The sequence below is a fragment of the Rhea pennata genome, chromosome 12, assembly GCF_028389875.1.
Source record: "Rhea pennata isolate bPtePen1 chromosome 12, bPtePen1.pri, whole genome shotgun sequence".
NCBI classification, from domain to species: Eukaryota; Metazoa; Chordata; class Aves; order Rheiformes; family Rheidae; genus Rhea; species Rhea pennata.
The window spans coordinates 9,196,235-9,220,432 of NC_084674.1; the positions used below are offsets into that span (position 1 = coordinate 9,196,235).

At 40.5% G+C, this 24,198-nt stretch overlaps 1 protein-coding gene across 1 annotated transcript in view; it reads right to left on the minus strand.

Annotated features, from left to right (window-relative positions):
- Positions 1–24,198, minus strand: part of PTPRG (protein tyrosine phosphatase receptor type G) — a 404,579-nt gene that overhangs the window by 124,066 nt on the left and 256,315 nt on the right. The window contains exon 5 of the mRNA XM_062585127.1: positions 14,428–14,523. Coding sequence (XP_062441111.1) covers positions 14,428–14,523 — 96 coding nt within the window. The remainder of the gene's footprint in view (positions 1–14,427; positions 14,524–24,198) is intronic.

Sequence of the window (24,198 nt, forward strand, 5' to 3'; positions counted from 1 at the left end):
GCTCAGAAGATCCTCAGAAGATTGGCAGAGAGGGGCACAGTCACCGCTAGGTTACACAGGTAATTCTCCCCAAAGCATCTGAGGCCTGACATAGTTTGAACTGCAGATCAGCCATAATGCATATACACGTGGAGCGCTGCACTGACAGCTGCTGTGAGGACAAGAGGGCTTCCAGAGCTATCAGCAGAAACTGCTGCAGCTTGAACGTTACGTAGCTTAATGCTGTACTGCTACACGCTCTCCATGGACTGGCCTATAACCCCAGCAGACTGCTAGGACACAGCTGCATTTGAGGCTTAGTGTACACTACGTTTGGTATGGGGCAGCAAATATTTTAGTACATGGATTGTACGGTAAGGGAGGCATAGCAAAATCCTCCAGTGTTCAGGATAAGCCCCTAGTTGTATGCTTCAGCTGCAATTCAAGTAGTAATGCAGGAAGAAAGGGAATATTTCCTAAGAGGGAAGCACAGGCTGGGCTCTTATGACTTAAATGCAGCATTAAAAAAAAATTGCTCCTGACACAAGAACAGCTGACAGAGATAATCTCCGTAGCTCAGCATGAATTTATACAGCCTTTCAGCAACTCTATTAGACAGGTGTGGTAGCATCAGCTGTACTGCACGCACAGACAAAGTTTCTCTAAAACCTGAGTGCCCATATGGCCCTGCAGCACATCGATGCGGTGCCACCTGCCTGGGCATCACCACCCTCTCCCACCACCATCTGTCCGCTGAGAGGCATCGATACCTTCTTGAGGAGCGGCGTGGAGAACGCCTAGATAATGAGAGAGTTTGGACTCAGAGATGATGGATGTCTTCATCCACAACACAGGGACCACCAAACAGATCTACCTTGAAAGGTTTAAAAGCTGGCTTTCACTTTGGTCTTTAATTCTCTGCCCAGCTTATGAGAAAAGACAAGTCTAGCCATAAGGCAGGGTGGGCCTTGTGTTATTAGGGAAGGTAAGCCTATTAGCTAAAATATGATAAATCTCTGTAGATATGCAGAACAGCAGAAGGCAACTGTTTGCTTAGCTATATCGCTGGTAATGAGTTGGCAAGGGCAGAGGACTCCAAATCAAGAGCCCAAAGTTTAATTTGACTGGTACGCGCTTGGGAGAATAAGTAACATGAGGGGTTCACCCAAGATGGGGAACTATGTGTCTGCTCATGTCTTCCACAAAATAAAACAGGATATGAAAGCATGTGTCTAAGCAGCTTAGAATACAAAATGCAGAAAAGATCTGTGAAAGATGACTGATGTAGTCTAATCATGTTTCACACAAGACTATTTCAAATTACGTTAGATACTTTTATGGGATCTAGGTATGATAAGGAAGGTTTGCCAGGTGGCTATGTAGGCAGGGGGGAGAACGGAGCGAGAAAATAATTTTATGTTGGCTGCTTCTAATGCACAGGAATGCAGATAATGCCACAAAAATTGCACACAAAACACAAAGAAATACTAGCTTTGCTGTTAGGGTTACAAAGCTTTGGTTTCTAATCAACGCTTACCACACAGCTTAGAGCTTCTTTTAAATATCGATCTGTTGGCATGACCCCAAGGGAAAATATGTATCAAAAAGGGTGATTTAATTCAATCATCCTGATTCCTGAATAACCTGATCCTGTTTCTTCTAAAACCCAGAAAGTAGCAACTTCAGTGAAGCTTACAGATCAGCTAATATATTTACAGCCTTAAAATAACATGTGATACACTATAAAGTACACAGAGATCCAAAGTTAATCTGTTTCAGCAATATTCTTGCAGCAAGTAAAGATGAATTTTAAGCTGGAAAAAATCCATTTTTATCAGGAGCAAGACTGAGCTCTGTAATAACCCAGCTACTGTCTAATATGGCACATCATTTTACTTTGCTCATAAAGAACAGTTTGCCAAATCTACAGTTCGGCTTCATTTGATACAGTAGCACACTGCAAAACCAATACCTTCTTTCAGAAAGTTCTCTTTACTCTTGATAATGACTGCACTACAATGCATTTTTGATATGCATAAGTGATCCGGTCACAATCGGTAGCTAAATACTTTTTTTGATGGTATCAACCAGGCAGCTTCTCTTTGGCTTCGCAGCCCTCCCTGAGCTGTGAAACAGTTGCAAACACTGTTGGCTCATAGCAAAAATCCTGCTCCATCTCGCAAGTCTCTGAAAACTCACTGTTCAGAGGTGCTGTGAACAGATTAAAGCAATCTTTATTTAACACAGATTTTAATTTTCTGCATGGAGTAGGATCTTGATTGGCAGTCTTGACTCTCACCTATTTCCAGTATAGCTTAGTGCATATAAAAGCACACCCTACCTTCTGTGCTGCCTTTTCTTTTTTTTTTCTTTCTTTTTTTAAAGGAGATCTCTGATACAAGCATGTCTGCACTTAAAAAAAGGAGGAGATTTAACACTTCCCAGGCTGGGATCATTTAGTTCATTTCTGACTCACCACTTGAGCCAGATTAGTGTGCTTCTCAGTGAACCTCAGATGCAGAAGATGCATCTAAAAGCTACTAAAATTACATTGTAAAAGGATTCCCAGGTTTACACCCTCATCTCCGTCCTGTGAACGTGAAGATTTCTGATTTAGTTTCACGGGAGGTAAACCATCAGACACAGGGAACGCTCTGGGCAAGCTGCCATCTCGGCTGTAGAGTTATTTTGTGGGGTGATACGCCATCAGCGCTGTTGGTAAAGCCATCAGCCCTACGCACTAACATCTACCTCTGTAAAAAAGATATCAAGAAAAGGACCAGACTGGACTCCGACTTACTTTTGCTGCCTTTCTTTGACCACTATAAAGAAAACTACTGGTTCAGGTATCATTTCTCCCACAGCTGTCCTGCAGCACAGAAGCTACAGATGACAAAAACCAGTAACAATTTGATCCTTCGGCAGTAACCTGCAACACCGGATTTAGAATAAATCAGGATAGATTATAATTAAATTACTGAGACATATTTTCCTGAATATTCACCTTGCATTATGTGTAATATATAGAAATTATGCAAGAAACCATGCATATTACCGGTAATACTTGGGGAGGTGCTTATGTGGACACTTCGGCCACCAGTCCATGCCGGCACTGAAAAGGCAGCGCAGTGCCCGCTCTTTCCAACCTCTCCCTCATCCTCCCTCACACATTTTCACGCGTTTGCGCAAACTGGCAAAAATACACTGTTTTTTTTCAGTGAGATCTGTTCTGCGAGTTGGCTAGGGATGGAGAGGGCTGGGCCCACTGCTTTCCACGGCAGCGCAGGCTACGGCAGAGTTAAGATGATGCCGTAACCACCTCCCTGATTGCACAAAAAGCATATGACACAATTATTTGCACTCTGTGAACCCTCAGTGATTCTCACGCCTTGCAGCAACCTATTAGCAAAAAGAAACTTTGTGAATGGAGTATCCTGGTAAACACTTCAAACAAATATATAAATTATGCATAATTGGCACACTCTTTCTACCTTAGGGATCAGTTTGAGACAAGACTAAAGAATTATGTTTTATTTGTATTAAAAATGTATTAGCTGCTGTCCGAGAAGAGTTTCTGTAACATTTGGTATGCTACTCAGGCAATTTTATCTGCATCTTCCATTGTTTATTATTGCCAATACTGGAGAAACTTGACACTGATCCATCTGAGAACTGAACAATAATTCTTTAGGCAGCACAGCTTAAATTTAATAAGAATAACTTTTCCATCTAAGCCAGAATATCTAAAGGCAAAGGAAGTCTCAATTTTACCCATCTATTTTATATATTCAGACTTTACAACCAATCTCTCTTTTATAGTACCAAGTGAAACGAGGCAATCATTTACAAATAGATTCTGAGCTCACCTTCACTTAAAATTGCCTTAACTCTAATTGGTAACCAGAAGCATACGAAGGCTACGATTTCATGGAAGGTACAAAAGAAGCAAGTAAATGCAATTTTGCAAGGACTGTACAAATCTGGGGCAGCATCCCGCAGGACAGTGCTGCATGTGGACCAGAAAGCTGCAGTTTCCTAGTGAAAAATGTTGGATTTCATCCCTTCTGTCCCATGAATGTAAATCACATATGCTTGCTTAGATCTCTTGAGAAAGGAAGGGTATATGAGTCTTGGTTGGCTACATGGGACAATATTTGATGAAAAATAAGTGAAATTAAATTTCAAAAAGGTCTGGTGAGACAGACAAACAGACATCAGTGATGATCCTGGACCCCAGGCAGAAGATTGTACTGGGGGAGAGAACAAGGAGCTCTTCGGAGGACAATGTGGCCACATTTGGGAGAGAGGAGAACAGAAAGGAGAGGAACACACAGCTTTACCCCTCCTTTGATTCTGTGACCACAACCAATTCTAGCAAAATTCTCCGAAGACTTGGAGAGCAAAAATAGCTGCGTTATTTTATTGTTAGAGTACATATAATATTTATATTCCTGTTACTAGATCATATATCTGTACATATATTTGTATTATGTTATGGTTTATATATATTATGTGTGTGTGTATGTGTGTGTATATATATATATATATATAAATTACTTTTATTTAATAACGTTCTCTCTCACTTAAAAACGAAAAGTTCAGGTGGAAATGCACCACCTTGGGAACCTGCAAGAAGGATGGGCACAAAGCAGTCATTGCAAAGACGAAAGAAAGGCCCTCGCAGCAAAGAAATCCGGCCACGTTCGACGACTGCTCTGCGCTCCAAGGGTTTGGGGTCCGGCGCAGAGCCGGCGCCGGGCGAGGGCTGGGGACGCCACCCAGCCCTCGCGGCCGCCAGCCCCAGCAGCGAGGCACCGGCGCAGCGCCCCAGCGAGCAAGACGCAACAAGAGCTGCTGATGTTAGGGAACTGATTTGTTTTTTCATCTAATGGTTATAATCAGCATACTTTCTGAGTATCAACCTTCCTGAACCACGGGGGGGGGGGGGGGGGGGAGAGAATTATAGACTGACAACTGTAATTTTTACATATTAGATATCTAAGTGTCATTTTCAGGAGATGGTAATGAAAACTCCACACGATACTTTTCTATCAATTTAAAGATTCTTACTGCATGGCTATAGAATTGATTTCTTTTTTAAGGCAGCATATTTTTAAAACACAGAAAAGCATATTACTCTAAGATATTAGCCACTATAAATATTCCTAAACTCACTCCACTTTTGAGCATCGAGGGTAGGGAGAAGCAATGGGAGGCAAAAGAACACACAAATGCATGCTGATCAAGCTTTTAGAGGAAATTATTCAAATCAAAACACTAAAATAAAAGGGATAGTTACAAGAACTAAAGCTAACAAACTGGTATGTAATTTAATGAGGCAAGTTAATACTGGCAACTCACTCAGGATTAATCATAATACATAATTAATAAGCATTAGGAAAGCAAAGAAACCGTGCCGGTAAAAAACACAAAATTGCACAAAGTCAGTGATCCTGATACTCAAATGAACATTCAACTAGAAGAGCGCATAGATCTTTTCCCATGCTATGCACATGACCAGCTCTCATTAACAGTAACAACACATAACTCAAGACATTGAGGAGATATCCCATAAAAGATACAGAGGGTGTTTTTCAAATTTAAAACTCTGCAAAACTAGAGTTAGGACTCTATAGAGTCCTTTATAGCAAAAAAAGTTTGCAGTTCCTTCCTATCATCAGTAATTCTGATGTTTCCATTAAAGAAAACCATAGCAATGGAATGTGATTTATCACAAAAAGCAAAAGCCATGTGATAACCCATCAGCAATGTTAGCTCTGTTGCTCACTACTGCATCAAAATCAGAGAAGTGACCGTGCAAGTTGTGAGTTGTGATCCCAGACTTAGCAATTAAGAAAGCATTTCAAGCGCATTTGAAGGAAAAAGAAAAAAGGCATCTCATTTTTATCTTTGATTTTTTTTCAGATACTCTGGAAGCCGCATCTCTGTGATTAAAAACAAAACAATAAAATGAAAAACTCTCATGTATGCTGGTACTTTGCTAAGTACTACAAAAAGAACTGCATGACACTGCTTTCTGTACAGACTGTATCCTTTAAAAATCAACCTTAAAATGAGGGTTGAACTGATAGTATTATGCTTTGGAGGTCATCTGATACAGATTCTGGTTTCGTGCTCTTCTGCCTTATTGGGAAGTATCACTCAAGTGTGTTTAAAGCTGGAGAGAAGAAGGGAAAGGAAGATGATTGCTCAGGCGCTGAAGAAGATAAGTGCACATAAGGTAGATTATCTTTCTACACTGCACAGTCAGCCTGTGGATAGAAAAGTTTCAACGCAGCAGGCTGCAGCCATCATGATCTAGAGGCTGCAAATGCCTCTTGGCAGCGCGCGGGCGAGCAGCAGCAGTGCCACCGGTTTGCTTCCAAGAACGATGTGCTGCAGCCGCCCCACCAGCCGGCTGCTTCCAGCTCTGGCTCCCCCTTCTGCACGCGTGCATCTCCTCCCTGCATCCAAACGCACTCGCTCGGGATGCTCAGGCACCGCCGCGGCCCTCGGCTCAGCCCCGTGGGCTCCCTCACCTTGCTAAGCACGATCTGCCTGAACCCCAGAGAAATGCTGCCCGCGTTCGGCAGGCAGGACCCGACTCACGGGGGATTGCCCGGACTTGGCACAGCAGAGGGGCTCATGTGCACTGCTGCCCATGGACGGAAAATTTGTGATGCTGCACATGGCCCTACGCTGGAAAGAAAGCGGGTGCCCGTGCAGGGCACCTCCTCCTCTGCTCTTTTTCAAGCATCCTTGAAGAAAGGGATGCTCCACGGCACCTTACTCGGCAGCCAAAAAGCTTTGGAGGCTTCTCTACTAAGCTCAAGACTTTGCCAGGAATTGCTGTTTGCTCAGCACTCCTGGGAGTCAGGCTACCCACGGAGGTACTACAATATAGGCTGAACGACCCAATTACAGAAACCTTTCTTGATTTTTTTTTCTTACAAACTCTGCCCTAAACACCCATTTTACTACTAAATGATATCTGTGATATAACTGACTTGTACAAAGGTATGAATCAGAATAAGGTTAAAGCCTTGTTGTTAAGCGCTGGAAAGTCAATAAATACTAAAATTGAAACTACCTTTTTTTTTTTTTTTTTTTTTTTAACTCACAGAGCTATTTCCCATCTGTTCTCCCTCTTCTTTCTTCCTTTACATAAAATACTCAAAACCATTCAAATTTCCCAAAGAAATATTCAATATAAGTTTAAATGAAATGAAAATCTGAACATGAAAATTTGAGTTCTAGTTAAAAAAAATCCTTTTTGTTTTCCTTAATTGAAAGATAGAACATATTGTTGTAGTAACAGACACTTTTCTTGTATTTTTATCTCCTACTCTTACCCAACTTTGTTTACAATGCAAGTTTTTCTGATCAGCATGAACGTCTATCTTTAGGCGCCTAGACTTGCCTCTTTTGGCCACCGAGACCACCTTCGGAAGCTGCTCCGTGCCTCCTGTCTACTGAAATCAACCCAAATTTAACATACCTCAAGAAGTTCACAAAACTTTAAATTTATATTCTCTACAGAGCAAAATCAGTCTCTTTCTCTTCTCTGTCTTTTAATAATTTTACCTCCAATGAATCTTTTTCTGCTGCAGGAACACTTCATGTTACTATAAATCACTGTACGTACTGCACAAGCTGTTTCTCAGGAGAACGTACCAGCAGCGGTGCAGTAATGAAGCCTACCCTCCTCTAACTTGCAGGCCCTTTACATGTTAGAGTAGCTACTTCATTTTTCTATATTATTCTTCAACTCTTTGAAGGCCCTAGTTTGGCTTTCATTAGTAATGGCTAATAGTTTTAAATGACTGCAATGATTTAAAAAATAATAGGAAACTACTTCAGTGAGTAAGAACGCATTTCAAATCACTTTGCCTGCATTCTATTGCATGGAGAATTAACTAATATATACACATACACTTTGACAAATACATTTTCCAAAGACACTGAATAAGTAGTTTAAGCATGTGCACTTTTTTGTTATGAAGATAAAAATAAATACCTGTGCTAATTACTAAATAATACTGCCAATCCAATAGTTTTATTATTCATGAGCTACTATTAATAAAACACCATGGATTGTAACGTAACCATTAAAAGAATTAATACTGCAATTTAATTTTAAGGTCATTACATGTATCTGAAGTCTATTAAAATAAATGAAAAGCCTCCCAATGACTCTGGATGATGCCCTGCACATTAATGACGCTACATGGTATTTGAGCTACTGTAAATCACCTTTAAGATATTGCCTAAACACTGAAGCACTGATTATGCTTTATATAAGTGGCCATAAGAATGTTTTAAGAAAAATGCACGCCTTCCTATTTGCTCTTCTTTTCAAAAGTCAAACTAGTTTTGGTCAGACCAAAAAAAAAAAAAAAAAAAAAAAAAAAAAACAACACATTGCTGTAAGGGAGTGGAAATAACAAATTGCCAGGAACTGAGGAGGGGGCCTGGGAACTTTATTTCCTACCAGATATGGCTCTCTCAAGAACTAATATATTTAAGATAGTTATTCACTGCATTTATTTGGTTTTGACTGAAAACAGATGAAACAGTTAATGACAGAGAAGAAGAAGAAAAAAGGCTTCTAGGTAAGTTAAAAGTTGAATTCTATTATTTGAGAACCACATATAAAAATATATATTTGGGCATTCAAAGATTTTGATAGAGTTCCACTGATTTATTCTGTGCTTAGCTCCTTTAAGAGCATGCAAGAAGAGAATTATTGACTGGCTTCATGAAGCACACCAAGATCTACCACCAAAAATTCTTATAAAAGCAAGGCACAATTACCATTTGTTTCACTGAACAGCAAATCTCTGCATACATGAGTTAGTAGTAAATATAAAGACATTTATACAGAAATACCACACACACAAAAACGTTTCACAGTATTTTTTTCAACAGTCTTAAAAAAATAGTAATAGTGGAAAAGAGAGATAAGAATGGTACCCCAGTAAAAGACATGGAAAAAAAATGGATTTCAGTAAAAGACCTGGCAAAAACAGGATTTTTATCCTATGTACTTCTGGAAACCTCACTAGTAGCCCATTTGCTTCCAAGTGCCCAGCTACCTTTAAAAATCTAGCCCTGCACTGCTAACACTGATGAGTGATTGAAGTATCAACTCATTGCTCTGAAGATAATTTTAACAATGAAAGTATTGCTAAAAGTTATTTTAAAATTCATTTTTACTTTAACTTCTTTAGAGATGATTTGTTGGAGCACCTGAGATACAGTAACTAATCACTGATGGTTTTCTTTGCAAATAATAAAATAGATTTATATGCCCTCCCTGTAGGAACATGGATTCCATTGCCTCCTCCCGAATTTCTAAGCTATCGAACATTTGATGAGAGCTTAGGGAATCAGTATTGTATCTTTTCACAACAGTAATCAAGGAATGAAGCATTCTCTGCTGTAATGAATCTACTGCAGGCTTGAAAGATGAATTTTCAAATGTAAAAGCAATATGTTAGTTTTGAACACATTTATCTTTGGCTTTAATAAAGCAAGTAGTGAAGTGTGCAGTGAATTATATTGTTAGATGGTTAAAACAGAGCTGTGCAATATGTCTGAATGCATTTAATCCAAGTAACTATTCATTTTAAATGTGACTTGTAAATACGTGTTACATGAATATATATGAACGGATGATTCAGAAATCCGCGAGAGATCAGGGCCTTCCACTCCTGGCTTGCTTCAAAACCGGCTCAACCTGACAATTAACCACGGCCTGGAGCCAGAATATCATTAAGTACAAGCTGAACCTTATGCAGGCTGAAATTAAGCACAAGTACAGAGCTATTCAAACGAGGGCTGTTTAAATCAAGACTGAAGGGCCCTGCAGAATTAAGACCTAAAAGTTGTTTCAGCAGGTCAGTGGGCCTCAACCTGCAGCCACGCACACCTTTTGGAAGGTCCACCAGACCATAAAACCCTGCAGACAAGTCCCATCACTGGACAGGTTGGCACTTCCATAGATCCTGAAGCCTCTACTACAGACAACAGGGGTATTTCTGGCTGGAAGTAATGGATATATGAAGTTAAACATCTTCTTCTATGTTCACTTTGAAATACAGCAGGTAGCCTCTATATTGACAGAAATGGTCATACTGGCTTCTTGTTCTGAAGAACTCGTCAGTAGGAAAAAAAAGAAATCAATATAATTTTATTTCTCTCCAGAAAAGTTGGAAGTTTGCTGAAAAACAGCAAGTTTTCTTTAACAACAAAACCCCCCAAGTTTCTTGGCCCTCATTGTTGTTTTAATGCTTTAATTCCTTCTCCCACTTGAAATACACTGAACATTTCCTACACAGCCCTTCGCTTTGAGAAAACACTGTTTTTTCCACCGATTCCCTCAACAATGCAGTGTGTTTACGTGGTTTAAGGACCACAGCCCCCGAGTGCAGAGGGCTGCAGCTCCCTCCCGCCCGTTGCTGCTTGGTCAGAGGTCTCCTGCACACCGCAGCCCCTCCTTTTGCCCCGAGCACACACCTACCAAACAGAAACCCGCAGGTCTCTTCAGCCGAGCCAAACCAGCTGCTCTTTGCTGCCTGCTGCGTTGCCTTCTACCTATGATATTCTCCAGCACGCTGCTTACAGGGACACTACGGTTAGGAAAAGGATGGGGTATCGTGGGGACCTTTTTACCTCAACCTATTTCTGCTAAACTTGCACTCAAATGCAAAGATCAGCTTTCAGAGCCCAATTTGAGGTTTCAGGCCAGCCCATGGTATTTGCAAATTAAGCATACCTGCTCCAGAGTGCCTACAGCGTCACGTTATGAGACACCCTCCCAGGGTCTACCCACCGGGACTGAGAGATGAGCAGGTAAGACAGCTGGCATGCACAGGAACTATTCAACCCATTTTAACTAGAAATTTTCTTTGTCTGTCAGGTCAACTAACCTGCAACACGCATGCATATGTCGACATCTGCATGCATATGGTGACAAGGTTTATCACATATGTTGACAAAATTTATCAACGGAGTTTACAAGGCAAGCAACAAGAAAGGCACAGATTTCACTGGCACAAACGACAGCAAAGTCCCAACTGCTTCAGCTATCCAAGTTCAGCAGCAACGTACTTCACCTGGAAATTGCCCTTGAAACAGTGAATTCAATAAGGAAAATTCTTATATAGATCCAGTTAAATTATTTAAAATGGAGGAAAGAGGGTTCTTAATTATTTAATGTTTCACCAATAATTATATAGCTCAGTATAATGTTCACTCACTGCAGAATCTGATTTGCAAAGGAACATTTGTGAACATCAGTCAGACAAAAAATATCTGCCAGATTATAAATTCAGTCAGGTAGCAACATTCATTCCAACACAGCATTAGCTCATTAGGAAAAATATAAGTCTTGACTTAATGGCAAACCCTATCCAGTAATTTCTATGTTAAAATATTTATGTAGAAAAACATGCACAATTCAGTTTCCTGATATATTTTTAAAACATAGTATGTTCTATATTCCTTCTATTTTTTAAAGCTGCATTCCAGATAAGTGAATAAGAGATGGGACTATAGCTCTGGAAAATTGCAAACCATCAAACTAATACTTGAATAGTCAAAGCTACCAAACAAAATGTGAAGAGGGACATGCTGCGGTTTCACTCGAAAGTTACTCAGAATGAGTCCTAAAAGCCAGGTTTAAATTAGTTGCATGAAATGCTAAGCAAGGGTACGCTTATCTGCATGCTGCCCTGGAGAGCAAGGCTAAAAGGGCACTGAGCATTTCTGAACAAAACTTTCCCAAAAGGTTTCTTCCAAGTTGTGGTTCAGCAGCTCCATCATGCAACACACAGCTCAGGGAACTAAAATGGTACCACAGTCACATAGAGACACAGTAGGGATCTACAAAAGTTTATCACCATCAGCTCTTAACTATCCGTTAAGAATCCTAAGTTAAAAAAAAAAAAATCTTATTTTTAAGTGCCTACTTAAAGTCTAAAAGCAATAACATCAGAAGTTTCTCTTTTCATTCAGGACGCAGAATTATAGGAGCTTCATATTTAACTCTTTCACTGTCATCTAATTTTTTCATCTCCAAATCTGCAGAGTCTACACGTGTTTATGTCATTCCTGTGGGCTGAGGACACTCTCTCGCGATGTCTTTTATTTCCGCAGAGGATGTGAGTTTGCTTCAGCCCACAGCTGCTCACTGCAAGGCTGTTCTGCTCAATGTGTGTGGGACAAGTTTGGAAAACCCTGATGATGGCCCAAGTGACAGTTGTCACACTAAAGCCCTTAAGTTTATTTACACATGCCAGAATTCACCACATTCCCTTCCAAGATGGGGACCGAGGTCTCCACAAATCTTCTCTGGCAGCCTCCCATCTTCGAGGAGACCTACCCAGAAGCAAGCCTTGATACAGTCCCAGGACGTGAGAATTTCAATGGCCCGTCACTGATTTATAATTTCAGCTCAGAGGCAAGGAAAACCAAAGCAGAAAAGTAAACCATTTCCCTGTAGCCACAAAATAGTTGTCATTGGGTCACTTTGCCAAAGAATTGCCTCACCCTCAACTCTCTGGATGAGATCAGGGACTGTTTATCAGTAATGACTTCAGACTTCATGGCTCCTGAAACAGCGGAGTTCACCTGCACCATCATCTTGACTTTATAGCCTAACGTCTTGTGGCCTGCAGGGCCAAAAATGATGAGAAGTATAGATTTCTACCTCCCTGAGGGGACCGCAATGCTCATTTGTGGTCTTAAAGAGTCTGAGGTCTCTTACAATCCAAGATGCTGGCTTTTTACAGTATTACAGAGTATTTTAGGTTACTTTTAGTGAGTTTAGTGGCTCCCTTAGAGTCATGCAAAGTGGGACTCGTGGTAACTGCAGCACCTGGCTTTGCAGGTGGAGAATACAAAAAAAAAGTCCCACTGAGACTTTAAGATCCTCTAAAAACAGTTTCCTTGAAATAAATGTCATATATAGACTAGGAAATAGTACAACATGGGGCAGTGCTTCACACGACCTGTGTGCAGCACAGCTGGGTAATTTAGCAATTCCAGATGCAGAATGATCTTACACATACTCTATGCCGTCACGTAGTACGTGTTCCTTCTGACGCTGCATGTATATACAGACATAATATGCAACTCTTCATCATTGTATAAATCACACATGATTGTGACTGAATGACTTGGGTTGTTTTATTTTTAAACTTCTGTCATGTAAGGCCAAATTCAATTTGTCCGATCCTTCCTACCGCACATCAAGACTAAGAAGTCCGAAGAATTATCCTGGTATGCCATTGCAAATTATCACAGCTCCACCAATTTCATCCTAATATGAAACGCCACAGAAGTGCTCAGAATTCAACAACGATGAATTTAACATGCCGACTTCCCCTAGCCTGATGTCAGCAGCGTTACAGCAATTCATGAGATACAAGGATCCATCCCTTTTTCCTTATCAAGGCATTTGATCAAAATCAGTGACACGGAAAAAGACAACCTTATTTAATTTGAGCAAGACAGTCAGGCTTGTCACTCTAACATCATAAGAAAAAGGAAGGTATTTACATACGGGTACTTCCATATTCTTTTTAATCTAGGTTCACATTTACTTCCAGAGTAAAAACTAGCGTGAAACCTAACAGAAGAGTCAATTTTTCCCTTGCTCCTCCCTCCCCTCTCTCCCCTCTTCTGCAAAAGCAACACCTTGAGTTATTCCCAAATCCTCATCAGCTACTTCTCCGTTTGCGACAGCCCAGCACTATGGAGTTGCTCCAAGTCGCTCTGTTCAATTCGCCCTCGAGTCAGAAAGGGAAAACTCCGTTCCTGATACAGCGTGACAAAAAGCCCTCAACGCCGAACACCCCCCGGCAGCCACCACAAGCTGCAGCGCTGCCCCGCGCGGCTGTTCTCGAGCGTGCCGAACCAGCACAGGAGCTAAGCGAACAGCCACGCTCTGGAGAATTCATTTTTAAAAAGGGGACGCATAAACCCACTCATTTGGAAACCCGGCCTGCTCCAGAACCTGCTCCTATGCCAATTTAAGAAGAAGCTACCACAGATAAGATTGATGCAACTTATCGATTAGTTTTCTCTCAGGCTAGGTTTGAATGTTAAGTTTTCTCTAAACAGAACCAGTTTACATCAGTTTGTTAATATTCCCAAGGACCTGAGCAACATACTTCAGCACTGAAAGAAGTTCCATGACAAATGTGTTTGCCAATCTGCACCAGGAAAGTAGCTATAAAATCAGCGCAGTCCTTGCAAAATTTTTCATAGTTGCTAAATACACTTATTTACATTTTAAATCATGCATAGACAATATGAAACAGCTTTCATTTAGACAGGTATGAACAAGAAAACAGATGCATCCATTAAGCTTGAAACAATCCAACGAATTAAAGGCCCTCGGTGAATGCTTTGCTTTATGTACACAGCCATTATTTAACTTACTTGGAAAAACACGGCCATGGCTCCCACCACCCTGTTTTCCAGAACTGCTGTTCCAAAACTGTCAAAGTCATCAGGATTGTAGAAGTAAATCTGCATCTGTAAAAATTAAAAACAACAACAAGAGTCACGTAAGTTGTTGATTCATACAGCTTTCAAGCGAGATACTGTATACAGGGCCACACGTAGAGCCTGCACTGCAAACCTGAGATAAAGGAATTCTGCTGAACAATATTGTTTAACTAGCATCTTGATTAATAGCACGACTGCCCTACTGGGCCAGTAACCAGGGAACAGAGTCGATGCAACGCATTTTGATAAACCAGTGGATAAACAGTATAGCCAGTCTGTTCAGATGGTAAACTTTGTGCTTTCTGCCAGGATCTCTTCATTTCTTTCTTCACTGCAGACTCATCTCCTGCTCTGTTAAATGTGGTAAGCATATTTATCTAAAAAACCATAGAGAGTTTCTAAAAAGGATTTTGATGTTTAGAGTTATTCCTTTATTCCTAAAGCAATTTGTGAGATAAAAGTGTTTCTCTGTAGCAATGCATTTTCATGAGCCTCTGATACTCAGCACTATCAGTTAGGGTCAGACTTCTCTCTGACTTCAGTTAAATTTCATGACTTTTATTTCCAAAGCTTTAGTACTTGGCAAAAAGCACAAGAGAAACAAAACTGGACATCTTGATATCATTTCCATACAAATAATAAATACTAATAGTTAAGCAAACCCTTAGTGAAAGCAGGTGAGAACAGTGATTACTCCAAAACAGCAAATGTTTAGGTTATATAAATCCAGGATCACCAAGGAACACCTTCCTTCATGCAGCCTGATACAGAGCCACTCCACTTCATTGCACAAACACACCATGAGCAAGGGCAGCTCACGCAGGCTACAGCCACTACGGCTCTGATTTTGCTGCATGGTCCTTGCGGTACTTCCTGCGCCGGCCAAACGTTGCCTGCTTGTGGCAGGCCCAGCACACGGCTTGCTCTCCAACTTGGATTTTGCAGCCCAAACCCAGGCTGGTGTGCTCATGGGGACAACGCTACTGCAGCGCACTTGGCCAGTGCGTGAGTTTGCGTCTTGACTTTGGCCAAAAAAACGCTTCTGTCCACAAACTAGAAAGGGCACGTTGGGCTCCTCCACCACCAGCCTCTTGCTCCAGCTTGGGCTCTCTGCCCTGCTCCTTGTCACCTTCTGTTCAGGCTTTTCACACCATTACCTGGTTGTAACAACCGGCCACAGAGCGTGTAGTTAAACGCAGCCCCAGGCTTTGCTGGCACCAGGAAGCTACTTGGGGCTGTTGGTGTTGTTTCCAAGATTGTGCTGCATGACAAATCCTACCCTCTGACAAACGCAAGCGTTTTCCCCCTATTCTGACACTCTGCACATGTCCAGAAGACATGATACCCTCTTTTATCTTCCTCAGATATGCTCCTAGTCATATTCCCAGGTTTCTGGCTGTATGCACAGGTTGCAGAGTCCATTGCTGGTAAAGTACTCCCAATACAGCAGCAGCATCTGGAGAAAAGGCTAAGATGAAGATCAGTCTCTTTGGAGGCGTAGGCACTTTTTCAGCAGGAGAATAAAATAAGACTATGCTCCAAATGGCTAACAAAAAAATGAAAAGATTATTTGGCATTCACTGGAGCTTCATAAAATTGGAAAGTAATTTTCTCCCCCTATTCTGGTCTCCCTATTCACAGCACACGCCGAGATGCTGGCAAGTTGGTGGTGCCTCCAGGTTCTGACAGCTCGTGCTTTGAACAAATGTGCACTGAGAAACAGCCATCCGTTGCTGTAGAAATTAGAAACGGTTTGTTGCAGGTGGAATTACTTAAACTTCAATTTAACCAATGCAGACAAAAGCTCACAAAATATTTGCAAATTGCATTTTACTCCCCTTGAAAGGAAAGTCAAAAATGAGCTATATCTTATAAAATACTTCAGTGTACAGTCCTCATAGGAGCTTATGAAGGAAAGCATCATTGAGCGAATTCAGTATATGCCAAAATCATTTTGGATCATTTTTGCTCATAGCATTTTAAGGAAATTAATTTTTACAATACACTTTTGGATAGCAGTGCAAAGGGCCACGGTAAAAAGGTGCTTAATTCAGATCCCACATCTCAGCAGTGCAATTTCAGAGACTAATCAAGAACCACACTCTGCCTTGATTACCATACACACTGAAACACTTTCCCACTGCTCCCTGGTGTTTTTCCAAAGAGCGTAGTCCCCCTCTCCACATTTATCAAATCAAGGGGAACTGTCTTATATGAAAAATTATTGTCATCTGTCACACAGTAGCTTCTGTATGTGTTCATATAGCTAGAAGGAACATTTTAGGAGTAGAATCTCCTAGCAATTGCTATTATATAATTTGAACACGCATACATTATGAAAACAATGCTAGGAGGATGGTAAAGCTGCATCCTCGAAGCTCCATGGTTCAGGCTGCTCATGAAACCACACCTGTACACTGCTGAGCATTAGTATTAGGACAATTTTCTAATTATGTGATCACACACTGTTCTCTCCGGTAATATTATATCATCTGTTTTCCACAATTTACAATAAAATGTAAGTGCATCTAAAGCATTTTTCTTCCTTTCGTATCCACTATACATAATCTTGTATGCATTTATCAGTAGATACTTTATTTAATATTTTCTATGGATGGCATAATGTTCTTTATGTACAAATCAGGAATAAGATAGTTAACCATAAAATTAAATCCACTGTATACTTAAGTGGTCTAAACACGCCAGAAAATTTTCACTATTGCTCCTTATTATATAATTAGTATATACAATATATGGTGCACTTTGCATATAAATGACTTCTACTGTCTGTGCCTGGTATATACAAAGCAGTAGTACAGAATGCAATAAAAGGTCATGTAAGGCTAAAGAAAATTTGGATCTTATTATGATATGTCATTTGTGAGATGCACAATGGAGTATCATCCAAGCCTGCACATCTGATCTGAACGGTGGCACAGCCTGGCTTCAGGGCCCTAAAGCCTTGTTCTGTTGTACATTTTGGCATGCGATTTCAGAGCAGCTTGTTTTCCAAAGTTTTTATATATGCATATATTTAAAGGCTCTGAATCCCCTAGGAATTGGAAAAGCCTGAAATACCCGTTGTTGTTGCTATAGCGTGACACTAGCTGTCCGCAGCCGGAACGCTCCATTCCAACATCTGAGCCGACCGCTCCAGAGAGCCTTCCTGGGGCAGAGCTCCCAGAGGGCACGACAGCACTGTTTGCTATTGCACAACACACTAGATTTATAAGTTGTTCGCATTGAGCTCTGTTACAACTAACAAGGCCAGGAAAGTCTTACACGGACTTTCTTAACCCTCAGATGGGCAACCCAGCGGTATACTTGTATGTGCCTTGTAAAGAACATGCAGCGTCCAAATAGCTTGAAGTCTTCAGTACTGTGATATAGCTAAACTGAGACAAAACTTCACTAACCACACGAAGGCCCTTTTCTTGCAGGAGGACTCTATCCATGCTAAAATTATACCAACAGCTATTGCAGCTACAAAGCTTTACCAAGGCAGGGAGATGGCAAGAGTTTTCTTTTAATGGAAAAACTTTATGCTTTCACACTCTTCACATTCTAGAAGAGTAGAATTGTTTTCACTCAAACTTGAAAGAGATTTGCTGTACAGGTGAGATCAAGCCTGAAAAAATCTCTCCAAAACGGAAAATCTTCAGAATGTTACAAGTGCCTTAAAACAGAGGATTAGAGAGAAAACCCTCACACAACCCAGGAGATAATTGCTAGTCACCCTAAAAAATGATGTCATGATTTTCATGCTCTTCTGTATAGAAAAATCTAGCACCCAACCAGTCCAATCCCCAGTCACTTCAGGCAACAAAGTAAATTCTCGCATGAATGAACACACTGCACACATCTAAGAAAGGAACAATCCCCTGGCCTAGAGCTTCTTTACCTCCATGCTCCCATCAGCTACGTCTACATCTCCACCAAGCCACGGGGCAGGCAGTTCCCTCCTCATTGGGGTCAATCTACCCTGTGCAGACGCATCCTTCAGCAGCGCTCTTCCAACCTCTATATAAAACTGGTGCTCATTAGGCAAAATCAAGATTTTTGAATCAAAAGTGGACTCTACCTCTCAATGTTATTAAAATAGACTAACCAAATAGTGTACATGTGAATTGCTCAGAAATACTGCCCACTAGGGATCAGTTCTGACTTTAAGTTGAATTGCCTCTAAATGCTAAGTCCTCCTTAAGAAAAGCCATTGGTTTGCCAATGCTGAGCCTGTTTCAATGGGTGACTTCTCTCCACCTCTGCCCATTGCATGGCAAACATGCGGCTCTGTGCTCTTCCTTTGGATGCTCCTCTTTAGTTTGGCCACACAGGCATCCAGAAAGATATGACCATTCTCACGCGTGACAGCTCTTACTACCCTACTACAAAGACAGAAAATTTATGTTTAATACAGACTATCACAGCTAACCTCATTCAGCGCTTAAGAGAGAAAAGCCACAATAAGCATTTGATGGATCCCAGAAGACACGAGCGAGTTCAAAGCAATTCTAAGAGACTGGAAACCAAGCAAGGACATTTTCCATTGTCAGATGCCAAGTATGTTAAAAATAAATAATTAAGACTTTTAAATTGGGCTGCTATCACCCTGTGCAACCTCCTACAACAGATTTCTCTTCAGATTAAAAAATGAACAAAGGCTCATTGTGCTGTCACAGATGTGGAGTACAGCATATTCAATAGCATCAGGAATGCTGGTGGAAGGGAAAAGATCATCAGAATTAGCTTTCCGCTCATTTCCTTCCCAGCAATCCAAGGACTACCATGCAATTTAAAGCTTTAAAAAAAAAAAGTTTTATAGGCCAGCCAATTTTTTGATGAATCAGGCAGCAAGACGCAGAGGCAACACTTATGTGGTTTATTATGTACCGCTTTAGAGACTCAGAGTATTTTCAGAAGAGTAAAGCATACGGGCATAGCAGGTAGACTGCAAATCTGTGCCGAGGAGTGAGACAAAATTTTTGAAATGTTTGCTTTAAATGATGGAGTTAATTACTGAATATACTAATTCTTTATTAGTACCTTTTGTTGCTTATATTGTAAAAATAAATTATTCTCAACCACTTTTACAGCTGGTTTTAAAACCTCTTGCACAAAAACAATTTGTGCTAAGATGATGAATCATACATGATGTTCTTTTTTAATTGAAAGCCTGTATGTAACTTATTTCTGCTTTAAATATGTGCATAGATTTCTAGCAAATTGGAGGATGTGATCTACTTCAGTGGAATAAAAAATATCTACAGACATAATGTAATCTTCACTGCAGCACTGAGAATTCAGAGCAACTGTCCTGTAGTCAGTGGGTTTAGCAGAGTATGAGATCTATGCTGGGGTATTCAAGTCTGATTTTGGCTTCTCATTATACTCCCTTTAAAAACAAAAATGCTAAAACAAACAAAAAACAAAAAAAACAAAAAAAAAAAACCCAAAAAACAAAAAAGAAAAAACCAAACACCACCTTACCATTTCTAACATATTCTCTATCTGCTTAGAAAAGGGGGTGGCGAGAAGACAGAATCGTGATGTTTTCCAGTTCTCCTACTAGAGCTTGATGTAATAAAACAGAGTATATTGCTTTCTTTTTAAAAGATAAAGTTGAGCAGCAGCAGATAATGGCATGTTTTTCCTGCCTAGTCTATTATTCATCAGTGAATTTTTAACTATAGTTAGGCAGGTAAAGAGATGTATTTTGAATGTCATCATTTAGTATTTTACAGTGACTTAAAGTGTGCTGGGCAAAATGCAAAACACAGTCAGACAAGGTCTTTGCTCTAAAGTAATTGCAACTTGATAATGAATACAATGGAAAGCTGAAAAAACGAAGGGAGCTGAAACAACAGGAAGAACAAAGATCATACAAGTGAAACAACAGCACTTAACTTAATTAAGACATTTGTATGCCGTTGAAATATGATAAACACCCCTTTAATCTTTTTTAATAGTAAGTATGAATTATTGATTCATTATCTACAAGCAGCGTAGGTACGTCTATATTATGAAGAAAATCAAGACTAAATGATTTAAGTCTTTTCACCCAGAAAGCGTTGGGTAGGTGTTGCATGTCCAACCCTAATCCTGCCCAACGTTTAACCCTGTGACTCGTCCCGTTATAGCACAGTAGGCACAGCGAGGCAACACCAAGCTCGTACGATTGCCGTGTGCCTAAACGTGCCATATCACTCAGTATCTTGAGTGTTAAGTTCATAATGGTAAGAGAGAAGCATCTCAGCAAGGCAGAATCTACGTGATTTCTACTTTCAGAAATAAACGCCCCTTACGTCTTCGGTCCCTACCAAGAAAATCCACTCTCATGTATATACACTGAATCATTATACGAGAAAGGCACATTTGATGCTAAAAAGCTGTATGTTGCATTCATTTGTATTTCCATAATACGAAAATAACAGTTTCAGTGTTTATGCTTTCCATAACATGAAACTTTTTTTGCAATTGCTTTGTACACCGAGTAACAGCCAAATGATTCACCATGAAATGAAGTCTGGAAAATCGTTTTGGATAAATGGAACTATAAATTCAATAGAATTTCCATGACAACATAGATTGCAACACTCTGCCACAAGTAAAATGTTATAAATCATTCAAAACCAACAAGAAATCAGCAATAAGTCTTCTCTTTCACAAACACAAGACCCCTGAATTATAGAGCTGAGGTTATTACCTCACCGTGCAGTGCCTTGTGTTTCTGCTCTTCTTCCTTGTTACAAGCAACATTTCGTACCTGACCTCCTTCCTGCCATGGGAAATACTAATACCAACACGTACCTACTGAAACACAACAAGCAGTAGGCTTTTCTGAGCCTTTCTTTTCTCATCTTCTAAAAATGTTCAAATATCTTGATCCTGTGGCAACTGCACCCGTGTGTCCAGGTTTGCCACAGTATCTTGTTAGACTCGCAAATTTAGGGAGTTCTCTTTCTAGAAATGTGTGCGGTAACAGTACAACAGGGTGCTCAGGCAGGTTGCAAAAAGGATGTGAAACACATGTCCAAGGGATGGAAGAGAACCAAGATGGGAAGGAGGGAAAAATAAAAAAGGACAAAAGATTATACCAGTTAGCATTGCTAATTCTTATGCTTCTATCACACGGCTCCTGGCATCTGATATTCTGCTCAACATTCAAGGCTCAGGACACAAATTGCCCCAGAAGGACCCACGCTATGATTTAAAATCACTGTGGCTGTATTTCCTGGGCTGTGAAAAAATTTTGAAATGCAAAGTTTCCATCTTCTTGAAAAAAATGAAGTCCATAAAACCAAATTAGGAACAAACAACATATTAAGCTGATTTGCAGGTGAAAATATTAGCATTTCTTAGAGATCAGGTCTTTTGATAACTTGAAAGGAATAAGCATCATTCTAGTCCTTGGATCATAACTGCTTATTTTCCCAGACTACTACAGACTTTCTGCCATCTTGGATAAATCCCTTCCCATTTCTGGGCCTCATTTTCTCATGTGTAAACTATGATCACTGCCTGACCCTCCTTCAACTGGATGTTTTATGGAGAAAAATGTGGAAGATGAACAAACAGGAGGAATGCCAAGCAAGTGAAAAAGACCTGTCATAAGCTACCATTTTGAGTGGTATCACAGAAAGAAAAGCTTGGAGTTCTTGTTTGTTCGTCCAGCTTTGCAGCAAAGGAGGCCCACAGCAACAGCTCAGGCAGATATCACCCAGCATCTTAACATCAATACCAACTAAATAATTTCTATCTGATGTAGAGCTGATGCCATGGGAATTCAGTGCGGACACTTAGCTACAAGAAGCTGCAGCCACGTACCCTAAAGGCTTCTTCCCACACTCCTGGAGATCAACTAGGGTCTTCAACAGGTCTTTAGGTCCAGTACTTAGACTCCACTGGAGGCTTACGGGCTTGATTACCGAGTAGTTTGAGTCTTGGTCACAGTGGCTTTATCTAACTGCAATATGAATGCAGCATATTTCAGAAGAGATGGCAAGCACACGCATACAGGAACACACAATGTCGAGACTCCCACTGCAGTGAGAGAGACAAGCTCTGCTTTCCAAAACTGTCCAAATGGAAAACTTAGAACCAGTACTTAGCTCCTGGCGGGATGAAAAACTGCAACAGGCAATTTAGGAAGTGGCTAAGCACTAAATGCCTCAGTAACTAAAAACTACCTATACAGACTGACAGCAGCTCTGAACTCAACCCAGAAGCAACACTCTGATCTCTTCATCTGTTTCTCATAGTCTTCCTATAAGGAGGACTAAACTACCAGAGGAAGAGTTTTCAGCTCTGAAATTCCCAAACTGTCCATACTTCAGCTCGTCTTTAAAGAATCTATTTGCTTGCTTTAACATCAAGAAGTACTGCCAGAATGGGGAGAAAAGCTGGGACTCCCAGCAAAAACACTACTCTGCTCTTTAGGGCAAAAAAAAAAAAAAAAAAAAAAAAAAAAAAAAAAAAAAAAAAAAAAAAAAAAAAGCCGTGCTTTAGAAATAAACCCCATGAAAGCACACTCATCCTAGCATGTGTGATTAATACAATTTCGTATACCATTCACTTCAAAGACGCACTAGCGTAAGTATTCATTCCTCTGAGAGCTCACATCTTAGCACAGATTATTCCTTTTGTACTGTGGAATTCAGAATATACTGTGTGGTTTATTTGTTGTTTTTGCCTTTTTCTTTTTCCTTTTTTTTTTTTTTTTTTTTTTAAGGGGAGAACACAAGCTCTTCCATGAGGTTTAATGATCTTAAAAATGCCTCAGAACAAATTTAAAGATATTTATAATTTTGTTGCATCTCTGAATTCAAAGCCATGCAGCAGATCGGGCACGTTTTCAGAAGCATTTTGCTGGGCGAAAGGCCATTCTTATCTCGGAGGGGATGCGAAATCCTCCAGGCAGTGTGCTTGCAGAGCTATTTTTGTTTACGAGCTGTGCACTGTTTGGGGAATTACAGCAGAACCAGCCCACGAGAGGAGCTTGCTTGGAGGGCTTCATAACTCAGGGTAAAAACATCATGAGCTTTCCCATATTTTGCAGGACACCCAGCCAGCTAAGGCAGCACGGTAACCCCAAAGACAGATTTCCTCTGATAAAGCAAGCAGAGGCAAGCAAAGGTTCCACATCAGAGGCGTCTACAAACATTAGATTACTGGGGAGGAACGAAGGGCAGCCCGGTGCTGCAAGTACCGGACTCGTTCTGCCAGACTCCCAGTTCAACCAGGAGAAGGACTGTGACCACTTAATGAAGGTATTTAACATCAGGTTTCTCAAAAAGATTTACTATAGGTAGAGTGGGTACCAACAGCCTTTCTGAAAATCAGACTCCTGTTAAGTTACCTCAGATTGAAATACCCTAAATGTGGTGCCTACCCCAATTCTTTAGTCCCTTTGAAAATCTTGCATGTAGTATCTTTGCCTTTAGTCCTTAATTTTCTAGTGTGCTGCTTAACTTTCTTTGCCCTTTAACTGTTTCTTCTGGTTAGAAAGTAAAGCCTCCAGACATCCAAACTGCAATGTTAAGAAGTTTGTAAACTTTTTCTTTGCAGATTTTTGAAGACAAAAGAAGGAGATTAAAAGGCTGAGCTTCTCACGGAGACAGCGCTCATAAACGTGTTGCACTCTTTGGCAGTGATTTCACTTGAAATTAAACCCAGCTTTATAGCTCCAGTTTAGACAGCTACTAA